Genomic DNA, 15795 nt, shown 5'->3' with positions numbered 1-15795 from the left:
ATCATTAATATATTATATTATCATATATTATATTAATATAAAATCAGTTTATTAACTCTAAATAACAATTACGGTAATATATCTTTCTTTGTATTTCTTTGACAACATTTTATTTATTTAACATTATTTACAACATAAATATTTTTAAATAATAAAAAAAATATTACAATATTTACATTATTTAGATATTCATTATAATTTTTATTTTTAAAAAAAAGACAAACATGAAATTAAAAAAACAATATAGAATTAAATGATTATTATTTTATTTCGTCAATTAATACATAAATTTATAATATTTATTGCAAATATAAACAGTAAAAAATTTGTAACAAACAAGTATAACTTGAATAGTATACAAAAACACTTATTGTAATTCAATTTGTAAATACAGTACATATTACTATAAATAATAATAAGTCAAACAAATATTTAAAGTTTATATTAAAAGAAATTTGGCTAAAAGTGATAAGTGATCGGAAGCCAGGTATGCATTGGGAATATTACCGATTTCTTTGATTTGGTTGACATTCATTAGCTTTTTATAGCCTAAAAGTTTAAGTTTGTTGTAATCATAAAATATATAGTCAACTAAACCCGACTCAAACTTAGTACTGGTTGACAGCCATTTGTTATGATGTGAAATACTTTTTGGGCTAAATATAATAGATTTAAACATAAAATTATGCTTTAATACCATTTTATCGTTGATCTCAATTGTCTCGTTAGCTGATTCACTATCTTTATATTGACTATCAGATGATATACCAGTCATTTCCAAATGAGATTCATTAACATGTATTCCTCTACCAATTCCTTCCTTCTGACCGGAAATATCTCCAATTTTGACACCTTTTAAATCAATGGTTCCATTTGTGATAAATTTATAAAGTAAAGAGTCGGGTTCACTGTTGAAATCACCACATAATATAATAGGCTTAAAGTCAATCCTATCGTTTTGTGAATACATTTTGGCTAATTTGTCCAATTCTGCCATCAATAGTCTTATTTGAGCCAATTTGACATCACCTCTCTTCGGGTTATATAAGAGATGAGTGTTGGCCACAAAAACACTAGATTTACATTTTGAATGTTTTGGTTTTAATTCGACAATTAATCCGATGTTATCTCTATTTAAAACGTTTGACATATCTTTTCTCAGAAAATCCACTTCATTTGAGTTCAACAATGAAAACATACTATCTTTATAAGCGATGGCACATCCGTCCAATTTATCGCCGGTTTTTTGTTTATAAACACATTTATAATTATTTTTAATAAGTTCGGGACTAATGAGATCTTCAAAATGTTGTGAATGCACTTCTTGTAAACAAATAATATCAGCATTTGATTCGAGCAATTCTTTCACTAATTGGTGACCTCTTTGCGGCCATTTTAGCGCATCTTTATTGCAATGTCCGTACAAATACTTGTGATCTTCCAATAGATTTTGTGATAATATGTTATAACTCATTATCGAAAATTTAAAAGCATCTGATTTGCAGTTATTTATATTAACTGATTTATTGTAACTAATTGTACGATATTTTGCAACTTTTTGTCTGATCTCATCTGTAGTGAAATTTAGTTAAATTAAATGATAATTATATTCATTTTATACGTATATATTATATCTGTGAATACCTTCATTAGAAACTTTGTTATGAGTGTTAGAGTTTCTTAAACCAGTTGAATATGATCTGCGATTGTAATTATTGTTAAATGAATTAACTGTCAAATTGGATGACCATTGACTCGATGTATGACTTGAGTATCCATAGTATGGTTGATATACATTAAAACCATAATTGTTTGCAAAGTGTGGTATCGATTGATTGTTATATCTCTGTTTGAATCTGTTATTATCGACAGTCAATTGGTTTGAATGATTGTCACCAGTCTTGTCGTTATTCTCTTGTTTTGTCAATTTGTTGTCAATTCTTTTGTTACGTTTTGTCGTTTCATCGTTAAGTCGACTCTTAGATTCAGTCGATAACTTGTCATTTGATTTATTCATAACTATCGATAAAATATTAATTTTCCTAAATATTAAAATAAATGTTATATTAATTAATTGATAATAACTAAACATAATATAAAACCATTTGCAGTAATAATTGAAAGTAATGTATTAATTAAATATAATAAAATCATATCATATTTGGTCAAAGTTTAGCTAAATAAGAGGATTTAAGTTAGGGATGATATCAATGTAAGTATTAATATTATAATCAATGGGATTATTATTATTAAACTGTTTCTAATAAGTGTTTCAGTAATAAACAAATGTTAAACAGTATAAAGCAATCTTTAAAATTACATTTTTTTCAATATTATTTAGAAAAAGACCAAAACTAATGATAAATTTATATAAATAAAAACAATATATTATTTAATTGTGACGGTTATAGAAATATCATAATTATAAGCAATCATTTATTATAAAATTTATAGGCATTTCTTTATTACCGATCTATAGATATATCAAACATTCAAATGTCATCAAACACTACACATGATATCTAATACACTAATTACTGTATAATGTAGTTATCATAACATATATTATTATAAATATATTGTATAATAAATTATTGCCTAAATTATGGTTAACTATAAATTAATGTACAATACATTCAAGCAAATCAATTATTGTCATCAAAAATGCAAAATATTTATAAAAAAATAATTGCCTTAAAAATATCAACTTTTTTCATCAATGCTTACAATTGCTGTTTTGGTCTCAAATAATAACTAATTGTTTGACTAATTGTTTGCTGATTTAAATAAATGTTCATAACTTGTATACAAACTTTAAAATATATAATACAATAATAAAATCGATTCAATCAATCAAAACAAACAAATAATAGAAACATTGAATACTTTGAATACATTTCACTCGCAATTCAATGCATTCATTGATTGTTAAAAATATTTAATTTATTTATTAAATAAATAAATATTAAAACATTAGGCAATCGGTTAAAGATTGGAACATAAATGACGTCAAAAGTCAAAAATAATTTACAAAGAAATTAATGTTATTTTTAAATAAAAATTACGTTATTTTTGTCAAACAAGTTATAAGAATCTTAACAATAGAATAATAGTGTAGACTTAAAATTTGATTAATCAATGAAAACATTGAACAAAAAGTTGTTAAACACTGTACTAATTGACAGCACATTCAGTGATTCAGCTCTTATTGAAAGTTTTGATTGAAATCATTTGTGACAACAATTTAGTCAAACAATTGAATTGAATTGTTTGGACAACACATCGGCGACTGACCACTAATATGAGTGCAATCGGGACGGGAGTAAGCAATTGGTGTCTTATATTATCAATTAAATTAAATGTATTAATTGTATTGATTATATCAAATAGTATGATCTATCGGCCTCACAGTTTTCACCCGATGGCCGTGTCTTTCAAGTGGAGTACGCGCACAAAGCCGTAGAAAACAGCGGGTTTGACAATAATAGACCACTTTTGGTCCATGTTTTGAACAAATTTGATAATATTATCTTATTTATTACACAGCACTGTCATTGCATTAAGAGGAAAGGATGGCATTGTTTTAGCCGCCGAAAAGTTGGTCACATCGAAACTATACGAGAAGGGCGCCAATAAACGTATCTTTAATGTTGACCGACATATCGGTGTTGCTGTGGCCGGACTTTTGGCAGACGCGAGAGCTATAGTGGAGAACTCCAGAGAAGAAGCTAAAAATTACCGATCAGAGTACGGATCGCCGATTCCTATTAAAGTATGTTTTCAATAATGTCTAATAATTTAATTTAATAAATCTAATAATTATTTTCTGATAATTTAATTATTTAATATAATTAGTATCTAAAAGAAAGGACAGCCATGTATTTACACGCATATACTTTGTATAGTGCGCTCCGACCATTCGGCTGTAGTGTCTTAATGTCATCTTATGATGCCATCGATGGGCCTCAACTCTATTGTCTCGACCCGTCAGGACTTTCATGGGTTTGTTAATAACAACAGACCCATTGTTTTATTGCAATATTATTAATATTTTTCAGGGATATCACGGGTGCGCCATAGGAAAGGCTAAACAGGCGGCAAAAACAGAACTCGAAAAATTGAAACTTAAAGAAATGTCAGCAAAAGATTTGATTAAAGAAGCGGCAAAAATGTATATATTTTTTAATCAACTAATATTCTGTTGATATAATGTTTTTTATTACATTTAGTATTTATATGGTTCACGACGAGATCAAAGACAAAGCATTTGAACTGGAGATGAGTTGGATTGGAGCCGACACTCGGGGCAAACATGAATGGGTGCCCAAAGAATTGTTTGATGAGGCGGAACGTCTGGCAAAGGAGGCGATCAAACCCGACTCGGATTCAGATATTGAACAGGAATAGTGTCATCCTTTTAAATATCACTTTCTATTTCCATATAATATCCGATTCAAATAAATTTTAATACAATGACACAATAAAACATAAATCAATTTATAATTATTTTGTAATAATTTATATGTTATAATAAATATTGGTTTTGTTTTATTTGAATTTTATCATTGAAACACATAATGCATTAATATTTTTTGTTATATTATTCCTGTATTCATCTTTTTATAATTTATAGAAAAACTATTATTTAGTTAATATAAAAATAAATGATTTGTTTGTTGTTAAATGAGACCAAAATAGGAGAGAGCGCTTCGTGTATATGTTGGTAGAAATGCATAAGTCGTATAACTAGCCATCGCTATCAAAGCCAATAGTGCTGTATCTATGAAAGAGTGTGTGATTAAGGAAAATAAGACAATTTTCATCCAATTAATAACAAGTGTTTTAGTAATGATGTCAACAGCTGTCCCTATCATTTGGTTCTTATAATTGTATATAAAAAAGGGTTTACTTTAAATATAGCAAATGCTGTTCAATATAATTGAATGATAAATCATATAAAATAATCTATTAGTGAAAAGGATACTGAAGGTGGTCTTCTCCCAGGGCTCTAACATGTAGAGTGATGTGCGTAACTCATACACGAAATACCAGTGCCCGAGTCTGTCGCAAACTGTGCTAACAATGCCACTCATGTCACTACCAGTGCTCCAACTGTTACCAAACCAAAAGACCAATACTTGTACCAAAAAAAGAGTCAATCGATCGGTTTTTGCTCAGTTTCTCACTCTTGTCGTCCTTTGGCTGCTCTTTCGATGCTTTTATTAAATAAATATCAAAATATAGAGAGAAAGTACTGTATATATATATATACTCAACAATATTATATCAAAAGATAAATATACATATATTATAGTAGTATACAGTATATAGTATGATATGTTATATAACTTTATATGATATACTCAACTCAATTGGTGACAAACTCTCAAAATAAGATTACATTTATAACACCTGTGCCAACACAAACACAAACACACACTTATATCACACACACAACCACTACAACCACTCGACCCACTATTTAATCCAATGCCTCAAATAAAGACAGCTTTTATTTAATTGATTTATAGTTAATATTTTGACAAAACTTGTGTCTATTCTGTATTAATGTACATAAAATCATAAGAAATCGTATGAAAACATTGAAAGTCATGTCAATTAAGACATAACTTTCCAATAAAAGTAAATACGTTTTGCCACTAATTGATTGTTTTGAGAGCAAACTACATATGATTAGAGTTACCATATATTATCACTTTATTTGATCACTTGATACCATCGTGTAATGATAAAAGAGTGACAATACATGTCATAGTTTTACTGCATATTCATTATATTCAATACTATATATACTGTATATTATAATATATTATAGCAATGTATAGCATATATGATATATCATGTGATTGATTGGCAAACATCTCATCAAACCATCGATGACTTTCTAAGACTTACCTCAAGCAGTGCTGCAATAGTTGATGACTGTTTGACCAAATGATTGATTCAATGATAGATTGGTTTACTTTGTCAATGGCTCAGACCTAATGAGTTGCCATATTTTTGTCAATAATATTCAGTCATACATATGAATAGTCGTATAATAATAGGTATAATAATGTATTGAATCAATGATTTGATAATAAATTCAATGTATTATTGACTGTCACTCACACTCTAAGCGTTAATCAGACTAATGTTTATTCACTCGTTTTACTATTGATTTCTATGTCTAACACAACATAACATCAATCTATTCATTAAATTCTCTGTACTATTCATTTACAGTCAAATCCTATTATTAATGACTAAATGTGTTATTTTAGATTATAATGACTGTAATGACTGTAATTTAGTTTAATATTGAAAATCTATTGATTATATACTGTATTATAATTTAATTATACAAATATATTGCTTTATAAATACTATAGTTTATAATTGGTATGAAATGAAATATTTAAATATATTATGCAATGCATAGATAGGACAGTCTATTAATAATGAATCAATTGGTGATTGTGATAGTATAGCATAGGATGACCATCTTATTGCAATTCAGTCTATAGATTATTATAATATGTTCACTCTATGTAGTCGTATGGGTAGTGATGACGAAAAATATATACTGTTGTCAGCCATTGGAAGTACTGATGCTTAGGGTTAAGGTTGCCATCAATTGGTTGGCCGTATGTGTGGATTGACTGTCGAGTCGACTCCAGTGTAGTTAGTGTTTGTCATTACTGTATGTTATGTATGTGTTTGTGTAATACTGTGTATTATATGACTGTTATGTGTGTATGTGTTGTGTATTAATATTTACCTCAAAAATAATGATCACTTGAATTGTCTAATACTTCACACTTAATACTAAACACTAAACATAAGATCGACTGTAATAACAATATTTGTTGTGATATTTTGTAGACAAACAGCAAACCAGTGATTAACAGATAATTACATAATATTATTGAAACCAATTGGATGTGACTATCAGTGATATGAACTAATTTCATACAAATTGACCACTGATTGTCATTATATATGATATGATATGATATATACCTATATATCATAGTATAATGTCTAATATCTTACGTTTTTTAGTGTTGTTTGTGGTGATCAACAACTTATATAAAAGTCCTCAAAAATATTTATTTATGTCTTAATGAAGAAGAGTTAGTGATGGCCAGTGCTAAGGCTGGTGTACATGTGGTCAAACTGAAGCCCATTTCAGTACCAATTAAACTACAAAATGGTACAAAATTTATGAAATGGGACGACGACTCGGGTGTGGGAACACCGGTCACACTACGGGTCGACAAAAAAGGTTTTTTCTTGTACTGGACGGACCAATACAAGGAAACGGAGTTTCTTGAGATCTCGAGTATACGCGATACACGAACCGGAAGATTTGCAAAATTACCGCGAAATGAAGGAAAACTTAAGGATTCATTGATTCTGGGAAGTGCTGACGTACCTCTTGAGGACAAGACTGTCACTGTTGTCTATGGACCTGATCTCGTAAATGTCAATTTCATCAACTTTTGCTGTCACAGCAAAGAGATGGCTCATGAATGGTGTGATGAGTTGCTTAAAATGGCTTATAATATACTGGCCATCAATGCCTCCGTTCATACATTCCTCGAGAAGGCTTACACTAAGATGCTTCTGATGACTGACAGAGAGGGCAAACTTCCCATCAAAAAGTGAGTCCAACTTTTTTTAAACATCCATTTAGTATATATTAATTTAATTATCGTATCATTAATAACATTACAAGTAATGGTTATATAGTTGTTTATATAGGAAACTGTGGTTTGTTTGTGATATTTAACTTAACAATAAAAAATATATACATTTGTTTGATTTATAAAAATATTGTACATTTACAATATAATTACATGTTTTACATGTACAGTATTAAGTATTGTAAAAATAATTAGAAAAACATTATTGTATATTAAATGATAAATTTACTGAAATTAATAAAAAAAATATTTTCGTTTTTAATTGAATAAGTTTTTTACTAATTACATCTAACCATAAAATTAATGATTAAACAATTAGTTATTTAAATAATTAACATTTCAAATACATTTAGTAAATTTATTTTAATATATAAAAAATAATGTTGATTAGATTTGGTTAAGTTGTATTATATATGAAAATAGATTGAATGCAACTTACAGTCAAACGATTTAGAGAATTGAGGGAATTTATTATATGGGAGAGAGAATGCCTTTTATATAACTATAATTTATAGTATGTCTAACTATTACAACTACTATTGTGTAGTACAATGCAAAATATTTTATACATTTTAGTTTATTATTTGATAAAATTGATTTTTAGTATAAATTAAAATGGATTTCATAATATATATATAGTTTACAATTATGATCAAAATATTTGACTTATTTAATGATTTGATTTTATCAATTATTGTCAGTACTGTACTATAATTATAATTTGAAAATTGTTTGACAGTATCATCAAAATGTTTGCGACACAAAAGGATGACAAGAAAAGAGTGGAAAAGGCATTAGAATTGTGTGGACTTCCCTTTGGAAAGAATGATACCATACTTACAGACAACTTCTCAATGGATGTCTTCTTGACTTTCTATCAAAATCTTGTCGGAAGGTCTGAAGTGAAGAAAATTTTTGAGCACTTGTAAGCATTTTTAAAAATATTTTGCTAATTATGAAAATTTGTTGCATTTTTGTTTTGTTTATTTATTTGTATTGAATCTCAATAAAGATATTCATTTACTTAAACCATTAATTGCAAATATTGTAACTAATTTAATGTAGTTATTAGCAGTGAATATTTTATGAATCGGATAAAACATAATAAAATAATTAGTCACGCGATGTTAGGTATATTAATATATTATATTATATAAATTATATATAKGACTATATACAGTACTGTATATATAGTATAAGTACAGTATTTATAGCAATTTTGATATTAATATATAATTGTCTGCAATAATCACTATTAATAATAATGACTTATATGACATTTATTTTAATGTTTATGTTAAATGTGATTAAAATTAACCAAGTTATGATTAAATAAAATATATATGATTATTACTCTACATTCTCTAAATGTTTATTATTTAACAAAATAACTTTTGTTAATTAAATCTGATTTTTAATAGTATGCAATTTTGTCAATGAATTATTATAAACACAATTTTCTATTACAAACTTAAATTAAATAATTTTATTGACTGTTTATATTATATAAATAATCAATTATAAGTTAACTTTGTTTTAAGACACAGAATTTAAATACCTTATATACAGCCAACACAATAACTAAGTATTCTTAATATCTTTAATTTCATTTTTATGCGAATTCTTATAATTATTAGATTAAATTTATAAGTTATAAATAATATTTTATCTAAAGATTGTTTTAAAAAATTACTATTAAGAAATTATATTACTTTATATGAGGCAACTTTATTTGAATAAATTTGCGTCAATTATTTGAAAAWTTTTCAAATTTATTACAAATAACCAATAATTTTATGACTTGTWTATAAGTAAAATTGATTATTTTGTAAAAATATTTATCAACTTTATGACACTTTTTTTTGTAAATTATTTCTTATGATTTAAAAATGGGGGTTAATTTASAAAATAGAAAAACTGCATTAAAGTGTAATAAATATTTTTTTAGATATTAAATGCAATAACAGAGTAGTTAGATGTTGTATTATACCGCTATATATACTCTTTTATGTGCAAAATGTGTTTCTTTTTAAATTTGTATTAAAAATTTATTGACTGATGTTTTTATGACTTAGATATTACCGATATATAATTTCAGTTTATATATAATATATTATACAGTTTCATTATATATGACATTACATTTAGTTGTGTTATTAAATATTTTATATTAATAAATGCTATTAAATTATATTAAAAGTTTGTGATAATACTTTGTGATATAATTTTCTATTTGTATCTTTTGTAAGCTTCATGTATAATAAATAGCACTATAATTGTCGTATATATGTATATTTGAATTTCTTTTTTCATAAWTTATTTGAATTTTATTTGAAACGACAACTAAAATATTTAGTTTATATTTAAATGTATAATTTTGTATAAATATTTACATAAAATATATAAAGACATGAATTATTTGTATGTTAGGTGCGGATTGGATGGTTTGTCGAGCAATAAAAAGAAATATATGACAATCGATCAATTAGTGGATTTCCTTAATAAAGAGCAACGGGACCCGAGACTCAATGAGATACTATACCCTTACGCTGATAGGAATCGCTGCCGAGATATCATTGAACAGTACGAACCCAATAAAACTAACGCTCAAAAAGGTTTGCTTTCATTTGAGGGCTTTTCTCGGTATTTAATGAGTGATGACAACACTATCGTCGCACCCGAAAAATTTGATCTCAACTCCGATATGGACCAACCTCTCAGTCATTACTTTATTAATTCAAGTCATAACACATATCTTACTGGTCATCAATTGACTGGCAAGTCCTCTGTTGAAGTCTATCGACAATGTCTTTTAGCCGGTTGTCGCTGTATTGAACTCGACTGTTGGAATGGCAAGAACTCAGATGAAGAACCTATTATAACTCATGGTTATACTGTAGTCACTGATATTCCTCTTCTCGAAGTATTGGAAGCTATCAATGAAAGTGCGTTCAAGACATCAGCATATCCGGTGATTTTATCATTTGAAAACCATTGTTCCCCTAAACAACAGGCAAAGATGGCAAACTATTGTCGCAAAATATTTGCGGAACAACTTATTACAGAACCACTTTCAACAAACCCACTAAAACCGTCATCGGCATTGCCCTCTCCTAACCTATTATTAAGAAAAATTATAATTAAAAATAAGAAAAAACATCACATAAGAAACAGAAAAGCCAGGAATCAACAGATTCTTCTAGAGGAACAAGAATCACAGCAATTGCAGCAATTACAACAATTACAACAATTACARCAATTACAGCAATTACAACAATTACAACAATTGCAACAAATRCAACAAATGCAACAAATGCAACAATTACAACAATTACAACAATTAGAGTCAAACACTAATACAGTTGCAATACCATCTACACCTGAGCGCCGTCCCACTCTTGTAACGAGTAATAGTGATGAGAGTAGTAGTCATATCGACAATGAGGAYAGTTGTCATCTGAATGGTACTGAAGACACCAATCAAAATGCCGCCAAAAGCGTCAGCTGTGATATCGATGAGATTGACTCAGACTCGAGTATAGATGATGACGATGTGCCGCCACCTGAGGAAGTGATGGAAGTACAGGGAACTGCCAGTAAAGAGTCGGAAGCGGGCGCTGAGATGTCTGCCTTAGTTATCTACGTACAGCCCGTGCGCTTCCATTCATTTGAATACGCAGAAAGTTAGACTACAATTATTATAATTTAAACTTAAAACATATATATAATACTGTATTTACTTTTATTTGTTTTAATCTTATAGAAAGAGACCGTAGTTTTGAAGTGTCATCTTTTGTCGAAACACAGGCCACCAGTTTGTTAAAGGAAAGACCCGTAGAGTTTGTTAAGTATGTGACACTTGTTAACCATATTTATATTGTATCTTAAAATATAAAATTCAAATTTGTTTTTTCAGTTTTAATAAAAGACAATTGAGTCGAATCTATCCGAAGGGTACAAGAGTTGACTCAAGTAATTATATGCCACAAGTTTTCTGGAACGCCGGCTGTCAGATGGTTGCCCTTAACTTTCAAACATTAGGTTATATTTAATATAATCGACGTTTACTTTATTGAATTGATTGTTAATTTATTTTTTTTAAAGATCTGGGAATGCAATTAAATTTAGGAATATTTGAATATAACGGCAGAAGTGGTTTCTTATTRAAACCAGATTTTATGCGACGTCAGGACAGAAAGTTCGATCCATTTACTGAATCCACAGTCGATGGCATTATTGCCGGAACCGTTACTATTAAAGTATAGTTTATAATATTGTTTATCCGCTAAATTGTCGGTATTAATCGTTGTTATATATATTTAGATCATTTCGGGTCAATTTTTATCAGATAAAAGAGTTGGTACTTTTGTTGAGGTCGATATGTATGGACTACCCGCTGATACAGTGCGTCGAAAGAGAACTAAAACGGTTACTGCAAATGGCATTAATCCTGTCTATGATGAGGAACCGTTTGTTTTTAAGAAAGTAGTTCTACCAGAACTGGCTTGTCTTAGAATTGCTGTATTTGAAGAAAATAATCGATTTATTGGCACAAGAGTTCTTCCAGTAGTTGGTCTACGACCGGGTTTTAGACACATTTCATTGCGCAATGAATCGGGTCAACCATTAACAATGCCCACACTTTTTGTACACATAACAGTCAAGGACTATGTTCCCGACGGTCTTTCAGAATTGGCCGATGCATTGGCCAATCCTATTGCCTATCAATCAATGGTAGAGAAACATGCGAAGCAGTTGTTGGCACTAACGGATGAAATTGATGACACYGTTTCTAATTCTCAAACAGACACTTCTTATAAAGTTACTGTAAACGCATCACCTGAACACCAAATGCTTGCCAGAAGATACACTTCTGATGAAGAGAAGAAACCAAATAAGATTTCCATTTCTAAAGAATCAAATGATTTGAGTTCTACTACTAATACAGTCGACTCTGCAAACGGCAGTTTCCATAAACCTGTGATGACCGCACTTTCCAATACATCTTCACCTGTCCATAGGGTATCTGCATCACCACTACTAAGACAGGATACACTTAACAAACGTCTTAATCAGTCTATAAGAAGTCTTTCAGACGACGGCACGATTGAAAAGCCGTCGTCATTATTAGAGTCGACTGAAGCCAATATAAACGCTGAATCGTTGGATAAAATTAAAGAACACAAAATGGTTCAAAAAGTGATGAATAAAATTGAAAAAGATTTGGTGTCCGTCCGCAAGAAATATGATAAACTTAAAGATAAGAAAAGAGAATTAGTTGAACAAGAAGAGGAACGCATAACACAGGCACAGGAGAAACATAAGACTGCTTGGGTTAAGTCACACTCAAAACTGTCTAAGAAGTCATCATCAGCTGATGGGTAAGCAGTTAATGCTTATTATTGTTTAAATTATACATATTTGTGACAATCAATGTTAATACTATATATTACATAACTTTTCCATAAATTGCTTGTTTCTAACAAAATGCAAAACACATATATTGTATATATTGTTGTACTGTCTGTACAGAGTCTTTGCTTGTCTTTTCCCATTCTCGTTATGTCCTCTATTGCACTGTCATTTCCACCAATTGTTCCGTCAATCCCATGAATCCCACAAATCCTGCTATCTTAGGCCGTCACGAACTAGAAGACAAAGTTTGCAATTCTTGTCTATGCCATCCTATAGGCACCTCATGAAGAGGAGGAGTGAAGTGGACCTCCAAAGTGTTCTTAACGAACATCAGAGCAAAGTATTTGTTTTTATTAAATATTATTTAAATCAAAATATATAACAATTGATTGTTTTATAGATTGAAGAATTACACCGCAATTATTCTCAAACAATGTTAAGCCTTAATCAGGAACAGTACAAAACAGAACTTGAACTCTACGATAARTACCACGAACAGGTCTGTCCATTGTATTGATATCTATATAGTATTTATATATAAAATATATTTATTACTATTTATATGTCCGATGAAGGTCTGTACTTCAATTGAAAAAGCAATCCATGTTTCTCAGTCAGCCCAACAACAACATCTTCAAACACTTCACGATCAAGAAGTTAATTCACTGATGAAGAGATTGGAAGCGCAAAACAAAGAGGAGTTATTGACATTAAGTAAGAAACACAAAGACAAGAATGAATTGGCGCGTATCAAACGGGAACTCCAACAGAAACTCATCGAACAGGCAGTCGCTGAAAGACAACGATTTAGTTGTTTACTCGATAAACGAAAGACTGAACTCGAAGCACGACATGAAGTGGTCAGAAAAAAATTCGAAGAAGAAAAACATCTAATTCTTGAAAAAAGAAGAACTGAATACGAAGAGAARTGTCAATTCTTAGTTAAACAATTAGAGTTAAATCCTATATTATTTACATCATCTTTGGCCACCACTTCTGGTTCTTTAACACATAGTATTCAATCACACGATTCATCAACTGCTTTGTGATGATTATTACTGGTATTTTGTAACCATTTTAAAATAATTGACTTTTATATTAATATTATTTATTTGAAAGTAAATAATTTGTTATTATAGGAATTGATGTCATTTGAGTTGAAATTGACAAATGATCTCTAATTTGTTACATTACAAGACTGACAACTATCACTTGATTTCTAGTCCAACACTTGCCTACAATGGCATAGATTGGTAGTGCAAATAATATGCTATTACAGCAATACAATTATTGTACAGTATATTGAGTGACACAACACTTGTAAGATACAGATTTAATTAATATTCAAACCTAACGACACATACATTTCCAATCTATAATAATAGAAATTATTTATATAATTATTTAAAAAAGCATCCAATAAATCGCACAGATGTTTTGCCAATTGAAATACATTGACACAAATTTATGAAAAAACTAAAATAATTGTATTTCCAAATGCAAGTAATTGTTAAATTTTATATATTAAACAATATTAAATAAGTTATTTTAAAATATATTTTCATTAAGTTTTGTATGCCTCTTAAGTGCCAAATATTGTCACCTTTGAGGCCAAAAATATTTAAATTTCCAATAATTATATATAAATATATTGTTTTTATACAACAAAAAATGATTGACATTTAATGAAAAAATGACAACCAATTTGTTTAGTAATGATATTACAAATGACAGCTATAAGCATGTAATTCATTGTCTCATTTCATCAGTTATTTCATTCAATTAGTGATAGATGTTATGATTTAAATTATTATTAATTCATAACTAATAATTAATTTACTATAAATATTATTAATAAATTATTATTATTACAGTTTAATTATATTAAATAATTATGTAAAACATATATTCAACATTCGATTAATTATTATTAAATAACTATTGAATGATTTTTAAAATACTGTGATCTATAATTGCAAAATAGTTTGAAAAGTATATATTATAATGTATAATAACTAAATAATAAAGCATACAGTCATTTATAAAATCAATTATAACTATAGATATGAAATGTTCAGTAGAAATAAAATAGTTATATAATTATTATAAATGATTTATTTAATGCTAACTCTAAGCTAAAACTACAGAATTTTTTAAATTTAATCACAAAAAAGTGATTATAATTAAATAATTTTGTTATTATAAATTGTTTCTGAAAATATATTTAATTAAAACAATTATTGTCTTCCTATACATTAATTGTTATATTATTACAGTTTTATTTTTTAATTATTATAAGAGAATTTTGATGATATTTTTGTTGAGTTTTAAATACTTATACTTGATTTTACCCATATTTTATTACCATTAATGTATTATTATTTTTTTGTTGGTTTTATTTAAGTTTTAATTTTATATATTTTATAATTATGTTAATTGTGAACACAAAAACATTACAATTTATTATAATTAATTTAATAAATAACATTGTCTTTAATTTGGCTCAACATTTTGAATTGGAAATGTATTATATAATATAATTATAATATAATTACATTAAATTTTGTTGTAAATCAATGTTGCGCCATTAAAATGTATATTTAATTTTTTTTCAAATGTCTGTAATATTTATTGTAAATTTATAAAACACTTACAGATTTAGATTATTTAC

General features: G+C 28.0%; 3 protein-coding genes and 1 long non-coding RNA gene across 6 annotated transcripts; 2 read left to right on the top strand and 2 right to left on the bottom strand.

Annotated features, from left to right (window-relative positions):
- Window positions 1-439: 439 nt before the first annotated feature.
- On the bottom strand, window positions 440-2916 carry LOC128966387 (protein angel homolog 2-like). Its single transcript, XM_054313235.1, has 3 exons — window positions 2728-2916; window positions 1645-2042; window positions 440-1572 (listed from the first exon to the last, which is right to left on the bottom strand). Exons 1-3 carry the CDS (start codon window positions 2796-2798, stop codon window positions 440-442), a joined length of 1602 nt encoding a protein of 533 aa, XP_054169210.1. The 5' UTR covers window positions 2799-2916.
- A 382-nt stretch (window positions 2917-3298) lies between these two features.
- LOC128966242 (proteasome subunit alpha type-3-like) lies at window positions 3299-4482 on the top strand. Its single transcript, XM_054313092.1, has 6 exons — window positions 3299-3322; window positions 3391-3473; window positions 3547-3772; window positions 3856-4002; window positions 4059-4171; window positions 4230-4482. Exons 1-6 carry the CDS (start codon window positions 3302-3304, stop codon window positions 4405-4407), a joined length of 768 nt encoding a protein of 255 aa, XP_054169067.1. The 5' UTR covers window positions 3299-3301; the 3' UTR covers window positions 4408-4482.
- An 86-nt stretch (window positions 4483-4568) lies between these two features.
- Window positions 4569-6197, bottom strand: LOC128966243 (uncharacterized). Its single transcript, XR_008484703.1, has 3 exons — window positions 5917-6197; window positions 4985-5216; window positions 4569-4780 (listed from the first exon to the last, which is right to left on the bottom strand). It is a non-coding gene; the product is annotated as an uncharacterized LOC128966243 (long non-coding RNA).
- Window positions 6198-6478: 281 nt separating this feature from the next.
- On the top strand, window positions 6479-14550 carry LOC128952290 (1-phosphatidylinositol 4,5-bisphosphate phosphodiesterase classes I and II-like). 3 transcript variants are annotated; one of them, XM_054297653.1, is made up of 11 exons: window positions 6479-7667; window positions 8449-8634; window positions 10140-11392; window positions 11473-11557; window positions 11626-11750; window positions 11814-11968; window positions 12033-13090; window positions 13401-13464; window positions 13525-13623; window positions 13700-14185; window positions 14264-14550. In XM_054297653.1, the coding sequence occupies exons 1-10, from the start codon at window positions 7144-7146 to the stop codon at window positions 14171-14173; spliced, it is 4023 nt and encodes a 1340-aa protein (XP_054153628.1). In that variant the 5' UTR covers window positions 6479-7143; the 3' UTR covers window positions 14174-14185; window positions 14264-14550. The 3 variants fall into 3 exon arrangements, with proteins under 3 accessions (XP_054153628.1, XP_054153627.1, XP_054153626.1); XM_054297652.1 differs by having other exon boundaries at window positions 13347-13464; XM_054297651.1 differs by having other exon boundaries at window positions 13242-13464.
- The last annotated feature ends 1245 nt before the right edge of the window (window positions 14551-15795 follow it).

The sequence above is a fragment of the Oppia nitens genome, unplaced genomic scaffold (assembly GCF_028296485.1).
Source record: "Oppia nitens isolate AA-2021 unplaced genomic scaffold, nextdenovo-longstitch-racon4-pilon3 scaffold1_pilon_pilon_pilon, whole genome shotgun sequence".
NCBI lineage: Eukaryota > Metazoa > Arthropoda > Arachnida > Sarcoptiformes > Oppiidae > Oppia > Oppia nitens.
This window is presented reverse-complemented; position numbering and strand designations above follow the sequence as displayed.